This window comes from Ailuropoda melanoleuca, chromosome 7 (genome assembly GCF_002007445.2).
Source record: "Ailuropoda melanoleuca isolate Jingjing chromosome 7, ASM200744v2, whole genome shotgun sequence".
NCBI lineage: Eukaryota > Metazoa > Chordata > Mammalia > Carnivora > Ursidae > Ailuropoda > Ailuropoda melanoleuca.
Window position 1 is genome coordinate 89832249 of NC_048224.1, and position 14618 is coordinate 89846866.

Genomic DNA, 14618 nt, shown 5'->3' on the forward strand with positions numbered 1-14618 from the left:
ATTAACTATCTGAAGAACGAATATACTTTTACCTCCTCTACGGCCCCAAAGCAAAGGGGTTCCATTGCCTGCACCACTTGGATCCAGATCATGAATATACTGCTCTTCAATAAAAGCAAGTTGCAATACCTGCCACAGGTATTTACATCAAGTACAAAAGCAGGGAGGGGAGTTGTTTTGTTTTTCTAGAGATACAAAATACATGGAGCTCTCTAAAAACAGGAGCACGACACAGGCAAATTTCAGGACAGCGGACAACTTTGAGAGAGGGCCTTCACAGGGAATGGCGATGTTCTTCAACACTGTGGCAGCTCACCACGCTTTCTTTGAATTGATGCTCTAAAAAGAAAACCTAAAACTTCAAAACTTCTACCACTTAAATCACAATACCTCACGTATAATTTGTCATCAATTCCAGGGCACTTAACTTATCTTCTAAATCTGGTGTTTAATATTTAAAGTCACTTAAGAAAAACAATCTTATATAGATAACTTCTGATACTTGAAACCAACATAGAGCTACACGCTAAACACTCTTATTAACACATGCACAGTAAGTTCAAACTCATCGCTCCCACCCCCAAGACTGGTGTAGCTGTAAAGTAAACTCTGTACCAGAAACAAGTTTTTTAAATGTGAATGATGTTGAATAACAAATAATTAGTGTTACAAAAGATATCCTAATATTACCTGGGGCAAGATTCAAAGGTAATCTTCTAGGTGAAATTGCTCTGGGGTGCTGCTTACTAATTTCTTCATAAATTTGAAGCCTCTCTTCTAAAGTGCCTATTATCAGTAAATATGTGTGAGATTCAAAGCATCAGAACTTTTATCTATGATAAAATGCTAATAAACGTTAAAAATTATTATAAATAAAGGTTGCATTGTCAATATTAAAACTGCACTCAATTTTTTTAAACATTAAAAACACTGGTGGTGAAATAATATGATCGGCAAAATGCCACTTTAAACCCAATCTCCAGAGGAACCCAAAACTTCATCACAAGAGAGTCTCCATCCAACTCAAATCATACGCATACAAGACACACAGACTCAAGATACACAGCGCTTCTCTTACAGTCCTTAGTGCACAACCCACGGAAAGAAAGTGCTCCTTTGTAACTTTTGTTACACAACTTCTCTAGCTCAGTGAAGCCTACACATCCCCAGAAAAGGCTGTAACGCTTACTGATTAGGTTTCAGCATCAAGAATGTTAATGTTTTATAGTTTAAAAGATGAACTGAATTTTTAAGGTAGCTTTGACACTCAAAATCTTCAATGTAAATCCATTAAAAAGAACCCCACCCCATTAGTGCGGATTGTTTAAAGTGGCAATTATTTCTCCCTGTAAATACAATGATATAAAATATACTTCTAACAGAAAGTTGTGTCTTCCCTCCCAACCAACCTAATTTTACAGCACTCAACAGAAGATCTACATATAAACGACATGTTACTCTGCAATAACAATTTGCAAAGTATGATCTGGGTCTACTTTGTTATTCTAAAATAATATCCTGCATAATTTTCAAAGAGAGATTATATGCATTATTTCATATAAGCAATAAGGCAATTTACAGGATGATTTTAAGAAAAAGCAAACAAACCTGATTTTAAACTATAAGGTTTTTAATTGATTTTAATTCAGAAAACAGAAATATTATTGTAAGAACGCTTGATGCTAGCGATCAAGGTATCTCTGTACTAAGTACAGTGTTCACTATCAAGATTATAAATACAATACTTAAAAAAGTAGTGTTTGATTTTGTTTAGACTCTTTCCTTCCCCCAATAGTATGTTTTGGAGCTCCAATGTGCTGGGATTCAAAACCTGGGATATAGGAAAGATAATTTTCATATTCTGTCAACAATTTGGAGACTTCAAGAAATATCAAGGACCCTTATACTAAAATTTACATGAAGACTATATTTTTTTTACACGAAGACTACTATTTGCTGTATATTTTAAAAAAACAGGTCTCATATTTAGCCCTAATCTTAAGAGGATAAAAAAAAATTCTCCACTATACCAGATTTATAACAAGTCTTACAAATGTAGTAAAATTAAGACAAAACCAAACCATTTCAACGCCCTATTTGAAGTCACAAGTTGGAGCTCCAGAACTTACCATGGGGGAGAAAAGGTCCTAAGGAACCTAAAAAGATAAAGTAATGTAATTAGTTTTGTAATCAATACATTTTATAGTAAGCATGGATCTTGACATGGAACATATACTCATTTTACTAAACATTTAAATACCTGTGTTATTAACTACATGTCAGTAACTGATAGTTTAAAGAAAAACATAGTTATCTCACCTTTCCAACCTTCAAACATATTATGACTTTTGTCCTGATTTTTAAAAAACACAAATTATTGATCTAATTAATATTTTAATTTTCATCATTTTCTTAAAAACAATTTAAGGAAAAAAATTAATGATTTGTGATACTAAATTTTAAACACACAGAAAACCTGGATTAATCTGTAACAGTGATTAGGGTACAACAAATTTTTCTCATAGCTCATACTTCTATAAATGAATATGAATAGCTACCTATTTTTACCATATTTTTTAAATTTAAAAGTTCTGCTGTTTCAACCCCCTTGAGCCATATTTTCATAATTATTTCAGCCATGTTTTTATCCAAGTAAATCTATTAGGACTATTACTGCTCTTTACATTTAATTATGAGAAAATTTGGAAAAATACTGCAGATTTCTAAAAAGGACAGGTTACCTAATTTGAAAAGAAAATATGTAAAATTTTGCTCTACACAAATTAACCTAGTTTGAAATTAAGAGAATAATTTGCATGTTGATGCTGTACACTATATACCCTCAGCAAAATTTCTTTGGCCTAATTCTTATGTTTAGAGGCTGAGGGTAACAAACCTCTAATTCTTTAAAAAATATTAAATTTCCCAGAAAGGGAATGTTCGCTTTCTTCCCCAGTCTCAAGTTAGTATACACTGGTAACATTTTGGGGGTCAAGGAACTTAAAATTATCTGTGAGCATTTGTCACTTAAATATAATCAAATATCTAAATTCCTCTTCACTGCCATGTTTAACCTATGATTTTCCTAAATGGAAAAATAAATGCTAATGCTAAAAATATTTGTCCTCAAATATTATTACAACTGTGCATTTACTTCAAATACTGGTTAAGATTAGGTAGAGGAGAAAAATCATTACATACTAAGTTGCAGAGCTTTTTCCAAGCCTTCATAATAACACCAATTTTCTGCATTCCGATCAATCAAGTTTTTGAATACTTCACTGGCTTCTTTTAATCTTCCCAATTTCAACAGCATTTCCCCTAAAATTAAGTTTAAATTCACATTCATTTTACTTAAACATTAAATACCTTTCTGATCTCACAGATTTCACCAAGCGTTATTAACATAATATATGTTTATGAAAGACAGAACCTTATGTGCTTCCCTTTGGGCATGTTGCATTTTATACACTAAACACAGATTAATTCACAGCTTGTCTTCAGAAATGAACCTTCATTTACACATTCAATTATACTAACATTCATTTCTGGCTCCCTTCTGCACCCCAAATATACACATAGGATATTAAGTTCTTAGTGAAAACATTTGTATTGTGCACATTTTTATATACTCTTTAAGAATAATTAAAGACTCCCTCCACAGCTTCATAAATAATTCTAACTGAAACATCCCTACATTCCTACTACTGCTAGATTTGAATGTATTCTTCCTGATCAATTCATATATTAAACAATTCTCCATTCAATTCTCATAGTTTCCTTTCCATGTCACTAAAATTGGAGAAGTTTAAATCAGTAAAACAAAAACCTAAGTACCACTTTACAGCAAGAAACCACATAAATCAGGTTCACATGTGGGTCGCCCCTAAGGTTCAAATCCTTTTACTAAGCCACACAAATTGAAAGTAGGCACGGGAGGGGCACCTGAGTGGCTCAATCGTTGAAGGGCTGACCTGACTCCCCCCAGTGAATCTGCTGAAGATTCCCTCTCTCCCCCTCTCCCCCCATACTCTGCTCATGCAGGCGCGAGAAATAAATAAGTAAACCATTAAAAAAAAAAGAAGAAGAAAGAAAGTAGGCATGGGAAATGAGTATTTAAACTTCTCAGATATAATGGAAAGCACATCTAATCCAAGATAAAAGGGAGATTCTCAAAAAAGGATATATCTCAACTTCTTATCGCTAAGACTTTCCCTTCCCCAAAAAATCTTTTTCAAAGAAATAACCCTTTGAAATGCCTTCAATGTATTATTTCAGGTTTCATCATCTTGGAGGAGACAATATATTGAAGTAGTTATTATATACTATTATTTTACTATTTATATACATTATTCAAGCTCTAGAGGAAGACTAACCTGATGTAATTTCCGGTTTTACCACTTTCTCACACAAAATTCCAATGTCCACTTACCTATAAAATATCAACTATCTCAGTCTGCTTTTGTGATAAATGAATTAATTTAAAGGGGTTAGCACAATGCTTGGTACCAAAAGAATATACATAAATGTTTGCTACTTAAAACTATAAACATGCCCCACTCCTCCAAAACTAAGTTCTGGCTAGTCCAATTTTTACTCTAATTACCCTAGGTAAATAGACAAAAATGTATTTTTCAATTCTAAAAACCTTTGTTATCTGCTTCCACCACAGGCAAGTTATTACTAGAGGAATACACAGAACAAATAAGCACAATTGCATATGCATAAGTTAGTGAAAATCTCTAACAACTTTAAGTTTATTGAAGAATCTTAATATGCTAAGAACTACAAAAGACATAAACGTGTAAATATCAAAGTTCTCTGGGCCCGCAAAGTTCACTGAAAAAATTAAAATACCATAACTTGTCTCTATAAGCAGTATAAAGCACTGGCTTTACACTCAAAATGATGACTCCCAAATTACCCACACTAGCAACATATGGATGAATGTGGCTACATGGCAACTTGCAGACTTTTTAAACTAGAATTGATCTCATACATCATATCCACTTCTTACTCACTGCATTCTGTATTGATGTTACTAGAGACAAAAAGCAACCTGAGCTAAGATTTAATTTAAAAAACAGCAATAATACATCAGAACGTAAAAATAATTGTCATTTTTCTTTGCTCCTATCAATTAAAAGTGATAGAAGAAAGAAGCCAGAACATTAAATTATTTATCCCCATTTTACCAATAGTTTGAAAAATAGTGTTGTTCAATAGCCAAATTATAGAAAGAGTCCAAACATCCACTGACTGCAGAATGGATAAAGATGTGGTCTATATACAATGATATTACTCAGCCATAAAAAAGAACGAAATCTTGCCATTTGCAATGAGATGAATGGAGCTAGAGAGTATTATGCTAAGTGAAATAAGTCAGAGAAAGACAAATACTGTATGATTTCACACATCTATGGAATTTAAAAAACAAAACAGATGACATGGGGGGAAAAAGGCAAACCACAAAGCCGACTCTTAACAACAGAGAACAAACTGCAGGTGGCTGCAGGGGAGGTGGGTGGAGGATGGGTTAAGGGTGATGCGGATCAAGGAGAGCACTTGTGATAAGCGCTCAGTGTTGAATCACTAAATTCTACACATGAAATTAGTATTACACTGTATGTTAACTAACTGGAATTTAAAAATGGGAAAAAATAAAAAATACATAAAAAGCATTGTCAATATTAGCATTATTCACAAAAATTAAATCAGTAAGTTACTATACATTAACTGGAAGAGCAGAGTATAGCAGTTACGAGTAAGAACACATGAAAAGACATGAAGAAATCCTGAATTACTATGTGAAAGAAGCTAATCTAAAAAACCTACATACTCCATGATTCCAACTATCTGACATTCTGGGAAAGGCACACCTATGGAGACAGTCAAAGGATTACTGGTAGCCAGGAGCTGGGGGCAAGGAGAAACAAAGAGAGCACAGAGGGTTTTTAGGGCAGTGAAACTACTCTATATGACACTACAATGGTGGATATATTTCTCAAAACCTAAACAAGAGTGAACCTTAATGTAAACTGTAGACTTTAGGTGGTAATTACCTGTCAATGTGGGTATTCAATAATTGCAACAAATGTACCATTCCGGTGGGGGATGTTGACATGGGGTGGGGGAGGGCAAGCTGTGCATGTGCAGCGACAGAGGGTATATGTGAAATCTCTATACCTTCCACTCAATTTTGCTGTGAACCTAAAATTGCTCTACAAAAATGAAGACTATTTAAATAATAATAATAAAGAAAAAGTAGGGGTGACTGGCTCAGTTGGTAGAGCATGTGACTCTTAACCTTGGGGTCATAAGTTCAAACCTCATTTTGGGGGTAGAGTTTACTTAAATAAATAAATAATAGGGACGCCTGGGTGGCTCAGTCGGTTAAGCACCTGCCTTCGGCTCAGGTCATGATTCTAGGGTCCTAGGATAAAGTCCCACATCAGACTCCTTGCTCAGTGGGGGGCCTGCTTCTCCCTCTGCCTGCTGCTCCCCCTGCTTGTGCCACTCTCTCTCTGACAAATAAATAAATAAAATCTTTAAAAAAATAAAATAATAAACTAAAAAAAAAAAAGTAAGGACTCTGAGGCCAGGAAGATGTGTTTAGAAATTAACTTTACCACCTAAAAGGCAGGGTGACTTTGGGCAAGTCCTTAACCTCTCTAAACTTTAGTTTCCTCAACTATAAAATGGGGATAATCTCCCCAGGTTAGAAGTGCTAAAAAATTAAATGAGGGGCGCCTGGGTGGCTCAGATGGTTAAGCATCTGCCTTCAGCTCAAGTCCTGATCTCAGGGTCCTGGGATTGAGCCCCACATCAGTTCCCTGCTCAGTGGGGAGCCTGCTTCTCCCTCTCCCTCTGCTACTCCCACTGCTTGTGCTCTCTCGCTCTGTCAAATAAATAAATAAAATAAAATAAAATAAAGAATTAAATGAAATAAAGCAGTTTAAGCAATTACCATACTCTGAGACACAGGAAAAGTAAATAAACATTAGGTATTATTTTTATTAAGCTTTAGAAGTTCTGCAACTATATGAAACTTTAGTTTTAAACTAATTATTACTTTAGTTGGATATTTTATATAGTACTGCTCAGAGAATGGTAACTGATGAGCAAAACTTTGTTTTAAAAAAAATGTGCTTGGGGCGCCTGGGTGGCACAGCGGTTAAGCGTCTGCCTTCGGCTCAGGGCGTGATCCCAGCGTTATGGGATCGAGCCCCACATCAGGCTCCTCCGCTATGAGCCTGCTTCTTCCTCTCCCACTCCCCCTGCTTATGTTCCCTCTCTCGCTGGCTGTCTCTATCTCTGTCGAATAAATAAATCTTTAAAAAAAATAATAAATAAAAAATAAAAAAATGTGCTTGACCCATTTTTAACAAGCTATTTATCAGGATCCTGCCTTTGTACTTAGCCCATATTGAAAATAAATGAATCTTGCTTTTATGATGACCCCAGTGTCATCATTTACTATTCTCACTGTAATTTATTTATTTATTTCACGGACACATATTTGGGAGAGGGGAGAGGATATGAGGGCAGTATAACATGCTGCCTAAGAAAATGGAATCTGGAGTCAAAACCCCTAGACTCAAATCTAGTACTACCAAGCTAACTTAGCTGTATGACTGTGGGCAAATCACTTAACCTCTCTGTTCCTCAGCCCCTCAACTCTAAAATGGATGTAACAACCATACATAGTATTGTTATGAGGATTAACTTAATAAATAATAATTTAACAATAAAAATTTTTATTATATAGCAAGTCTTATTTAAACGTTAGGGCAGTATAATTTTTGTTCTTTTCTTTAATTGAGGCCACTAAAAAAAAAAAGGTCAACCTACCTTTAATTTCTTCCACCAAAAGTTTATCACATATTTGTTTCTCATATGTTTCTATATGTTCCAAAGATTCCTGAAAAAGATCTGCCTCTCTCATCACTTGATTCTGGTATAATATCAGTTCACTATATTCATAGTCTATTTTGTTGGGAGGAACCTGAAAAAAAAAAAACAAATTATTTTATTTATATAATTATATAAAACAGTTATAGACCTTTAATTTCTCAGGAAAGTCATTCACATAGACTAAAAGAAGTAATTACAAATAGAAGAATGATTAATACATTCTTTAAAACAAACATAAAGGTGGCATTTCTGCCTATGGCAAAGTAAAGATTCAGGTCAGCAAATCCTATACCCACAGAAAAGTATGAAAATGGTTAAAATTCTAAAGAATCTACCAAAAAAACTACTAAAATAAAAAAGTTTAGCAGCTTGAAAGAATACATGATCAAAATACAAAAATCAATTATGCTTCCATGTACTAGCAACCAACAACCCCAAAATAAAACTAAAATAATTTCATTCATAGTAACATCTAAGAGAAAAAATATTTAGGAATAAATTTAGGAAATAAGACCTATACATAGAAGACTGAAAGCATGCTGTGAGATATTAAAGACCCTTGTAAATGGAGAGACATTTCAAATCATGTTCATGGATCAGAATACTCAATACTGTTTTGATGGCAATTTTCTCCAAATTGATCTACAAATTCAATGCAATCCCTATCAAACTCTCAGCAAGCTTTTTTTGCAGAAATTGACAAGCTAATCCTAAAATTCAAATGGAAATAAAAGAAACCCTGCATAGCCAAAAGAGTCTTGAAAAAGAACAAAGTAGGAGGACATGCATTTCAAATTTCAAACCTACTATAAAGTAACAGCAATCAAGATAGTATGGTATTGGCACAAGGAAAAAGTGGAATTAATAAACTACAGCTTATTTATATAATGAAATACCAAACGGCAGCTAAAAATGGATAAACTGGGGTACCTGAGTGGCTCAGTCAGTTAAGCAGCTGCCTTTAGCTCGGGTCATGATCTCAGGATCCTGGGTTCAAGCCCCCTGTCGGGCTGCTTGCTCAGTGGGGGAGTCTGCTCCTCCCTTTCCTTCCACCTCCCTCCCCTCCCCCCACTCATGCTCTGTTTCTCTCAAATAACATCTTTATTTTTTTTTTTTTAAGATTTTATTTATTTATTCGACAGAGATAGAGACAGCCAGAGAGAGAGGGAACACAAGCAGGGGGAGTGGGAGAGGAAGAAGCAGGCCCATAGCGGAGGAGGCCTGATGTGGGGCTCGATCCCACAACGCCGGGATCACACCCTGAGCCAAAGGCAGACGCTTAACTGCTGTGCCACCCAGGCGCCCCCAAATAAATAACATCTTTAAAAAAAAAAATGGATAGGGGCTCCTGGGTGGCTCAGTGGGTTAAGCGTCTGCCTTCAGCTCAGGTCATGATCCCAGGGTACTGGGATCCAGCCCCATGTCAGGCTCTCTGCTCAGCAGGGAGCCTGCTTCTCCCTCTCCCTCCTGCTTCCCCCTGCTTGTGCTCTTGCTCAAGCTCTTTCTGTCAAATAAATAAACAAAATCTTTAAAAAAAAAAAAAATGGACAAACTATCCCTACATGTGTATCAACACACATATATCTCAAGACATGTTGAATGAAAAAAGTGCATATTGTTCATGTCAATTTTTAAATACACAAAATAATAGTTTGTAACTTTTATGGACTTAAACATAACATAAACGTGACTAGGAACAATCTATACCCATTTCAGAATAGTGGCTACCTCTAGGGATGTTAGAGACCTTTACAGCTACTTCTGCAATATTTCTTTAAAAAATAGTAAAATTTAGAGAAATTGTGGCAAAATGTTAACATCTATTTATCTCATGATGCACAGTATATATTTTTTGTATTTTTCTATTTTGCATATGTATTAAAATGTATTAACATGCTTACATAAACATAAAGCAATATATGAGAGAAATAATTCCCACAATCACAAAACTATTTTCATATTTTTGTATTCTTTTCTTTCTTTAGTCTTTTGAATGTCATCAAAATAAGAGTATAAAAATATTCATATTATTTACTTTGTATCAAGAATTGTTTTAATTTTTCTAATTATTTCAAAAATTTTTCAAGTTTTTCCATAGGTCCCAAAGACTTATCTATTTTTTAAAAGATTTTGCTTATGTATTTGAGAGAGAGAGAGAGAGAATGAGCAGGAGGGAGGGGGAGAGAAAATCTGAAGCAGACTCCGTGCTGAGCAGACAGCCTGACGTGGGGCTCAATCCCATGACCCTGAGATCATGACCTGAGCTGAAATCAAGAGTTGATGCTTAAGCAACTGAGCCACCCGGGTGCTCCCGTAGGTCCCAAAGACTTTAATGCACAGTTGGGAATTGGGGTATATAGTAGTCAACAACTACTCAGCAACTTGTGCAGGTAGGAGGAACAGTTAGAATAAAGTTCTTACTTGCTGAGTTTGTCTAAATTCTTCCAACAGTTTTAGTGCCATATCATAATCTTTTAGCAAATGGTATGCAATGGCATATCCAATCCAGGAAGCACGCTGTGTTGGGCGCAACTGAAGAAGCTGATACCTTGTCTCCTAAAAAAATTTAAAAAATAATAAAATAAAAAACCGTCTTTTTACTTTAACTTTCTCTAAAATATTTATATTTTACCAAAGAGCTTTAAGAAAATAATTTAATGCCTTTAATTCCTTTCTAATGAATTCAATTAACAAACACCAGTTCCCAAATAAAAAAGAAATACTTTTTATGTTAAATTACTTAAGTTCTAGAATACTCTGTAATGCTCCTTGTAAAGCTGTCACTGAAAAGCTGACCTTGGGGCCCATGCTTTTGTGCTGCTTTATAAAATTACCTTTATATAAATTACCTTTATAAAATTACCTTTATATAAAATTACCTTTATATACCAATTTCGTTTGGTAACTAAACATCTTAGAAGAGACTAAGATACCTTTTTATTTAACTAAACTCTGCTGTTTATAAAATCACTACATGAAATTATAATGTATTTATTACATTGTTACAACAGTCCCCAGAAAGAGGGCAGACGCAGCCAGGGCGGACCGGACCCTTCTAACAGAACACCACTGCTGCCACTCTAAGACAGCTTCATATCTATGACATGAGGGAGAAAACCCCAGAAATTCTACCATGGCTGCCCCAGAAGAATCCGAGTATCTTCACCAGCAGAAAATGCACCCTCCCTACAGTTCCCCCACCTCTTCATAGCTCGTATTCGCCTCCAAGTTTTAGGCACATGCAACTGCCTGGAGGAACAGGGTCTCAGGAAGAACACTAGCTGCAACGAAGTTGTGCACATGTAGCGTTTCGTTTCGTTTCTGTTGTGGGAACAGGCGCCCACTGAGTCCTTCCACACTACATGCCACAAGGAGTAACATGATCGGATCATTTGAAGAAAAAGATATCTTTGAGAAAACAGCTTAGACAGTCTCACCCCTCTGCCTTTGTGTGCCTGGTTCTCGCAGGCCTACGACATTCAGCTGTGTCACTCCCATCTCCCTTCTACACCACTGCTTCTCTGTCACTTCCCTCCTTCATTAAAGTCTGGGTCAGTTGTTTTCTCTCTGCCAACTCCTGCCACTATGCTGTTACCAGTGCAACACTGTCAAGCAGCCATGCCACAACCCAGTATTTTAGAATCATTTTTCTTCATCTGTAATGATCTCCCTTGCCCTGCTTCGGGGACCCACTCCCACAACCACACCCTAGATCTTACGGTCACCCAGAAATCATAAAGTCAGATAGCTCACCCTCTGGCCAACGCTCTCTCTCAGTGACATTTCCTACCCTGGTTCTGGGCTACCACCAGTACCTCTGGTTCCTTAGGTCCTTCGCATCTAACCGCCAGCTCTTGTATCTTCATTTATTTCACTACCCCTCTGAGCAAGCACTGTCTTACCAACATTCTTAATTTCCTTGCCTCATTCCTACAGATAATTATTTTAACTCCACCCATGGGCTAAAAGAAAAACCACACGATCTGGAAGAGTGATACCATCATTAAGTTCAGCAGCACACCTGAAACCTCTGCAAAAATCTAGGCACCGGGCATAAGGATTTATGTGGCAGTAGAAGACAAAAGTAAGCAGCAAATGAAAGAACTTCACTTATTTAAAGAGAACTGTTAAGAGCTGGTGGGCTCCTTCACATGAGAAAGGGAGAGAATTCCATTGTGGACACAGTGAAGTTAGGGTACTTAGTGGAGTAAGTACATGGGGATACCAGCAGAGTTGAAGATGCCAGTGCGAAGAGGTTGGGACCACAGAAAGACTGCTTTACAGCAATCCTTCCCACATTATTTTATATTTACTAACCCATGACAGAGAAAACTAATTAATCCCTACATTTAGATTTCAGTTACAAAAGCTCTATTTACCAAATCTGTAAATGTCAAACCCGCAAAGAATCTAGTACAGCATTTACACACTGGAGATAATCTAGTTTTTAAAAAAAGCATTAAATGAATACACAGTTACCTTTTTTTATGATCAAGGATGCATTTCTACAACTATTACTGGGGAAGAAGGTCTCAGGTGATTTTCCCCTTCTACTACAGACTATAATGAACATAATTTCAGCCTATGCTCACCTCATTCTGAACTCTCACATTTTTAAATTATGCCTATTGTAAACACATGTACACTTAAGACTAAAGTACTTACTCGATAACCTTCAAGGTCTCTCATTTGGATCTGCAACAGAGAGAGATCCCTCAAAATTTGTAGATTATCTTTATCTAACTTGAGGGCATTTCGATAACACTTAATAGCTTCATCATACTTCTTATCAGAACGCTGCAAGAGTCCATACACATGCCAACCTACTAAGTTAAGGAAATAGAGACATTCAAGGATACTAGAATATACTATGCTACATACCTAATATAAAGCTTACCTTAACGACGTGGTATGTTGTCTAGAATTTACTTCAGAATAATCTGGGGTCAGAGAAAGGGGGACAGTGAGGGGGTGGTAAAAGATGAAACCAGATTAGCCCTGACTGACAGCTATTAAATTACTGAAGTTGGGTGATGGGCACATTGGGGGGGGGGTGTGAATCATTCTATGCTCTCCACTTATACGTGTTTGGAATCTTCCATTATGTTTACATAACCTTAGAAAATTCTTGGTAAAAATTCTTCACATTCCCTACCCTTTACCCCCTCACTTTCCCACCCCAGCACCTCAACAGTCACTTATTCTTCATTATATATACAAAAATTGCAATTCTCTCTTCAAACTAGTTTATATTCAATCAATTCTAAAACAACATGTAATCATCAGTTAATTCACTAGTGATACTTTTTACCACAAAAATGAAGTTTTTATTTACTGTAAATTAAAGTCTCAGCATACCTTGGAGCCAAAAAAACTATCATACTTACATGCCCTCTCTCTTCATTCTGGGGTAAGCACTGAGATAAAGAAATAAGTATTTAGTATTTAGAGAGACTCCTAAGCTAAATATGTGAAAACACTACCTAGACTACTAATGTTCAATACCGGCCATAGCTAGATGAATGAAATGTAAAAAATTAAGAAAAGGGCAACATGTAAAAAGATTGCAAGTAAGCACACGGATAGGCAAAACGGAAATGAAAATCAATTCCGATGATCTACCTTTAACAAAGTATTTCTGTTTTTTTCACAAACTGAGATACCAGCCAATGAAAAATACAATAAGTATCTAGTGAAGTAACAGCTATGTCCCTGTGCAACAGAAACCCAACTGAAGAACTCGTATCATACTTAATACTAAATAAAACCAGATTTAAAAGTTTTTTTTTTCTGAATTTTTCTTCCAAAATGTCTAAAACAAAGTTTAAGGAACACAAATTTTACTATACAAGTAAGTCATTTGGAATGACAGGAAAGTATCAGTCGGTTTATAGATATGTAAGAAAAAAATGGGTTTCAAGTCACAGATCAGTTACTTTTCTCTCACACCAAGCATAACTGAAGTAAATACATAAAGTACAAGGATTCTCTATCAACTACTGCAATAAACAAACAAGGGGTAGGGAACAGAAGAAACTATTAGAAAATGTTAATAATTACTGAAGCTGAGTAATGGTACAGAGTTCATTAAATTCTCTCTTCTATACCAAATTTTCCATAGTAAAGGTCTGTTTTTTCCTGAATTAGAAAACCCTACTAAGTGGAAAATAAATGAAATAATAAATTTCAATTATTGCAAAAGGATACAGACATGGCTCTTCACATCATTACGAAGTCCTTTACGAACAAATTCATATGCTTCTTCTTTTTTTCCTAAACAGTTCAATGTCAATCCTTTCATAGCCAAAGTCTCTGAAAAATATTTTTTAACCTCTATTTACACACAAAGAATTCAAATTATTCTCTTAGCACTATTTTTTTAATTCTCAGTATGATTTTAATATGATATCCGCCAGTGCTTGTACTATTCGTCTTTTCAATCACATAGTTAGAACTTCTCCCCAAATACAGAAAGTAAAACTACACTTAAGTATCTATTAAAGCGTAGCCTGAGTCCTTTTCTGAAATCCCTAGGCTGGAACTGAGTTCCTCAAATGCCTTCTGCCCTTTAGAAGACTGTACAAAGGGGGCTGGGATTATTCTGCTGAAGGAAAGTAATACAGTAGATGCCCAAGTCCTGCTGTGTTAAATCTACTGCAGTAGCTCCAGGGCTTTCATCCAAGATCAATTCTAATCATCATCTG

General features: G+C 35.7%; 1 protein-coding gene across 8 annotated transcripts in view; it reads right to left on the minus strand.

Annotated features, from left to right (window-relative positions):
- The window catches only part of NAA16 (N-alpha-acetyltransferase 16, NatA auxiliary subunit), a 62063-nt gene that overhangs the window by 41348 nt on the left and 6097 nt on the right, over positions 1 to 14618 (minus strand). For 2 of the 8 annotated variants that reach the window (XM_011220567.3, XM_034665245.1), the window contains 7 exons: positions 14122 to 14226; positions 12580 to 12737; positions 10336 to 10470; positions 7852 to 8005; positions 3202 to 3321; positions 2130 to 2156; positions 691 to 786 (listed from right to left, as the gene is read on the minus strand). In XM_011220567.3, the coding sequence (XP_011218869.1) occupies positions 691 to 786; positions 2130 to 2156; positions 3202 to 3321; positions 7852 to 8005; positions 10336 to 10470; positions 12580 to 12737; positions 14122 to 14226 (795 nt within the window). Of the gene's footprint in view, positions 1 to 690; positions 787 to 2129; positions 2157 to 3201; positions 3322 to 7851; positions 8006 to 10335; positions 10471 to 12579; positions 12738 to 12811; positions 13284 to 14121; positions 14227 to 14618 lie in introns of those variants that run through there. The other 6 variants (XM_002915870.4, XM_034665249.1, XM_034665248.1 and 3 more) reach the window with 5 other exon arrangements.